The sequence below is a fragment of the Etheostoma cragini genome, chromosome 5 (assembly GCF_013103735.1).
Source record: "Etheostoma cragini isolate CJK2018 chromosome 5, CSU_Ecrag_1.0, whole genome shotgun sequence".
In the NCBI taxonomy this organism is placed as follows: Eukaryota; Metazoa; Chordata; class Actinopteri; order Perciformes; family Percidae; genus Etheostoma; species Etheostoma cragini.
This window is the reverse complement of record NC_048411.1, coordinates 10184506-10189226: the sequence shown is the minus strand read 5'-3', so window position 1 is coordinate 10189226 and position 4721 is coordinate 10184506. Positions and strand designations below refer to the sequence as shown.

At 42.9% G+C, this 4721-nt stretch overlaps 1 protein-coding gene across 4 annotated transcripts in view; it reads left to right on the top strand.

The window, feature by feature from the left end:
• The window catches only part of ccser1 (coiled-coil serine-rich protein 1), a 125826-nt gene that overhangs the window by 5563 nt on the left and 115542 nt on the right, over positions 1–4721 (top strand). For all 4 annotated transcript variants that reach the window (XM_034873108.1, XM_034873109.1, XM_034873110.1 and 1 more), the window contains exons 2-3: positions 510–1524; positions 2309–2723. In XM_034873108.1, coding sequence (XP_034728999.1) covers positions 535–1524; positions 2309–2723 — 1405 coding nt within the window. In that variant the 5' untranslated portion in view covers positions 510–534. The remainder of the gene's footprint in view (positions 1–509; positions 1525–2308; positions 2724–4721) is intronic.

Genomic DNA, 4721 nt, shown 5'->3' with positions numbered 1-4721 from the left:
TTCGTCATCGGTAAATCCATCCAAGTTTCTCAATGTCCAAGGTGATGTCTTCAAATTTCGTGTTTTATCAGTCTAAACCCCAAAGATTTTTAGTTTAATATCGTATTTGAGAGCTTAAAATCCGCGTTTTCTGTTAGTTTTGCTTGAAAAAGTACTTTATCGAGTAATCAGTTATCAAAATAGTAAATAATGACTTTTCTTGTCAGAAGCATCTGCAGCAGCCACTTTGTTTCAGCAAGGGAAATATGGCCAGTCATGTGCAGTTTCTCACCACAACCAGTCTATACTGTGAAGAGTTTTTACTTAAAGATTTTTTACCTGCCACATTAGAGAGGGTAGTGCATGTCCAAAGTTGAGAATGTCACAATTATAAAGTGCCGCATCACTTCCCAACAACAAATTTAAAACCTCTAAGCTAATCTTTTAGTCCGGCTTCAGGTTGAATGTGAATCTATGTCGACGCTTGTTGTCTTTGATAATAGCTTTTTTGTGTCTTGTTGTTCCCTCAGAGTGCCCCACTGCCATATCTTCTAGATGGGTGAATCAGGCTCACGCCGCTCTACACTTGTGTCCCGCCTGCCAATCTTCCGCCGCAGCAGCAGTAAGAGGCAGGAGTCCCTGCCCTCCTCTCCGTCTTCAGGGGGACAGGGCAATGGCGTCCACACCTCTTCGCCCTCAAGCACCAACTCCAGTTCCGGCAGTACCGGGAAACGCCGGAGCCTTTTCCGGACTCCATCCCTCAATTTCTCAGCTAAACGGAATAGCGTTCCACGTGTCCAGCCTATCAACCTAAACCTCACCCCCCCGCTGACACAGAGCACTGACACAAATGGAAATAACCAGCAGGAAATGACAACGTCATTGTCAACAGGGTTCAGTGAAGGTGGTGGACGCCCCAAGTCACGCCACTCATTTGGGTTTGGCAGCCACAAGCAAAAGAAAATCCCACGCTCTCAGACCGAGGATTTTGAAAAAGTGTCCTCCTCTTCCTCCTCCACAGCCAATCGAAACGTATTCATTAACTGTATCAGTGGCTCAGGAGTCAATGAGGGTGACGACTCTGGGTTCCTCGATGACTACAGCGGTGGCAGTAATAACAAACGGTCGTCACGGAAGAAACAGCTGCTGCCCAAGTCTTTCTCAGCTCACCACCGCTTCTCCCGAACCTCCGATCACCACAGACCTCCAGAAGTAAATCTGGAACCGCCAAGCTCCACCACCATCACTCCGGGGGCAGGAGGGCTCACCCCAGGGTCATGGCCAGGGGAGCTGCTGGGTGCTGGAGGGGAGAGCTCACTCCAGTCCCCGATGATATCAGAGGACCGAACCACAGCCATCACCCCTTCGGAGTTCATCCCCATCACGGAGGATTCTGCGTCCGAGGTGGATGCTCTGCCAGCTCCCAGCCCCGGATCTGGTTTAGCGCCAGAATCTGTCTCTGTGCCTGGGCCGGCATTTGACGCCGCTCCACCTGAACCCCCACCTGCTCCAGAGAACTTCAGCTTGGCTGTCTCTAACTCCCAGGTAGTCTGCTCCTTCTACGCTGTTTCCTCTCTTTCTCCCTTTCTCTCCCTTTCTCTCTCTCTCTATCTCTCTCTCTCTCTCTCTCTCTCTCTCTCTCTCTGAATCATCAAATGGGTTAATCAGTATAGACAAACAGTGTGTCTAAAGTAGCTTGTAATTGAAATGCAACAGCATTTTATTTAAAAAAAAAAAATACATTTTGACAAGCATGCTAAATTATCGGAACAATAAGTCTTTCTGCTCGTAAACACAAACAGAATTTTTATGTGTAAAAAGATTGCACTATTAGTGCTTCAGGAATGTACACTACAACCATAGGTACCCTTGGATGTCAAGAACAAAAACCATAAAGGAGGAAGATTTATGACCACTGTGCGGAATCTGTGAAATGTGGCATAAAAATTGAGCACCAGGTATAAAAAGTCCTTTAATCAAAAGAGCTGGGGCGTGAAAAATGTCTGAAAACTGCCCTCCACATTTCATACCATTGTGTGCACAACTGTTCCTTCTTCAAAGAATTTATTCTATTTTATTTCCTGGCAGAGGAACTCCAGAAAGAAAAGTAGAACAGCTGCAGAGACAAAGCTCTGCACTTAGCCCATTGAAGAGTAACTACTGTATGACTGGGTTGTCTAACCATGCACCCTGGAGTGGGTTTTCCTCTCTGTAAACTATCAGGTTTTTGCTGCATCATAGGAGTTCATAAATATTCTTGCTTTTTTAACAGTTTAAAATGCCGTTGAAGCATGTTCTGTTGTTAACACATATTCCGTTTTGTTCTCAGGTTTTCTTCACCCCAGCCCAGTCCAGCGCTGAAAAGCCTTTACTCCCTGACACCAGCACAGCAAACAACACAGACTATGAGACTGCCGTTTCCCTCTCAGAGCCTGAGACAGCGGTTCCCTGCCTACCTCTGCAGCAACAATCGCTGGAAGAGAGGAAGGAGAGGTTGGAGGAAAGACAGGAAGCGAGGGATGAGTTGTCAGCAGAGGAGAAGGAGTTGACGGAGGAAAGGAAGGCAGGTTACCACACAGAGACCACAAGTGAGAGTGAGGCATGTGTGGTACGCAGCGAGGGTTGTCACTCCAACCCAGAGCAGTCAGAAAGAAGGGCAAGAAACATACGCTCTATTCAGGAAAGAGGAAGCTTCTGTGGCTGCCACGAGCCAAGGTCTTCTCACTTGAGGAAGCCACATGCAGGTATGAAACTCATGCCAACACTTGTAAACCCACACACACACAAAAACATACAAACACACACACACACACACGATTGTACAATGGGAGTTACAGGCCACATACACAAACGGACACAATCTTAGCTTCCACTCTTGTTTGACTTTCTTTTGTAACGAGGGCTCCATGATATTGTTTTTTGACTTCTTGCTGTGCAGTGATGATGTGTGCGGGCATATATAAAAAGATATATACAGTATTTGCTGTATATGTAGCCTGTTGCTTGCTAGTATGACATAATGTTTTTTGTGTGACATTGATGTATTCATATGCTTTTTATCCCAATTCCGCTTTTGCTTTACTTGCTTTCTAATTTACACACTTAACACAATAATAAATTAGCAGTTTAAAGACAAACAGATGACATGTTTATATGTGTTTACGTATTATTACGTACATAAGCGATGCCTTGTTCCTGCTTCTTCAGTGTTGTTTGGTTTTATTACTTCATCATGCATGACTGAACAAGTGTAAACAGCATAGTCAATAAGTATCTTTGAGAGCTGATTACCAAGCCTCTCGATGACATTCCCCCAGGAAACTGGGAAGAGGAGGGTGTGCAAACTGGGCTAATCATAATCAAAAGTATTGTTATACTCATGTCTTGCTCAGCTGGTTTCCTCCTGATAATTTAAAACTACTAGATGACTAGTATGGACAACATCATTTCTTTTTTTGTAAATCAAAGTTCTGATAAAAGTTGAGACAAGAAATGGTGCAATTTGAAAACGGATTTGAGAATCCTGTAGCTGTCTCTCTCAGCAGTAACTCAAAGACAGTTCATCTGAAAGAAAGGCCCTCAGTTAAACAAATCAATGGCAGTCATTGGTGAAGGTAGTGAAACGGCGTGTGTCATAGTGACAATTTTTCCCATAGTGAGGATTTGCTGCTATCGTTCTCTTCTTGCTGTGACATATTGCAGAGGAGGTTTTTTAGCCCTGCCTTCTCTTGTAAAACTAAAATGAATAATTTTGCTGTAAATCTGTAGCCAATTATGTTGTTACAATTGCTTACCCCTGACAAACATGGGTTTCTGGCTGAGTTAATTACCCTTTCAGGAAAAGAGATCATTTAAACGCATAAGGAGTGTTGACAAATTTAGGTTTCTCTTGGACTAACTAACCATGTGATTAGGAATCAGAGTTAAGTTGCTGCAACTGATAACTGCATTTTGCCAATACTGAAATGTCACTTTATTAATTCTCTGCTTGCAGTTAAAACTGACAGCATAAATATGAGATTTGGAAATTATGATCAAAATATCATAGTCACAGTCTAATCAAAATAATTGTGAGTACAATTTTATTTCTAAATATCAACAATTATACACTATCCAGGACCCGCACAATTACTGCTGAAGGAAGAATTTGAGTTGTAGTTGACAAGTTCAGTTTGACACACTGTCATCTTTCTGTTATATAAGAAACCCTGGAAGAACTGTAGCTGTGGCTAATGGAATTGTACATTGTGTGTGGTTGTGCATTTTAAAGTTGTCCTGATTGTAGAATCATTTGCCAGCATATTGGGACACACACACACACACACACACACACACACACACACACACACACACACACACACTCTGTCTTGGGTGTCCATGTTTAGCTTCCAGGCAATAGGAACTACAAAGAGACTACAGCAATAAAAGAGCCACAAAAACAGAATGTGACTAAATTAATTAACGCAAACAGTGTTACAGGTTTCTAGTATGTGTCTGATTTTCCTTTCTCGTTGAAATGATTTGAGCCTGTAGTAAAATGGGTGGACGTACAAGGAGACATGATGGTAATCATCTGGCTTATTCAGTGTTTTGTTGCTCAGTGCGAAGCCACAAAAACTGCAAATATCCTTATATCTCACTGTTTCAGAATGAGTTCACAAGAACAAATACAGTGGGTACGGAAAGTATTCAGACCCCTTTAAATTTTTCACTCTTTGTTTCATTGCAGCCTTTTTCCAAAA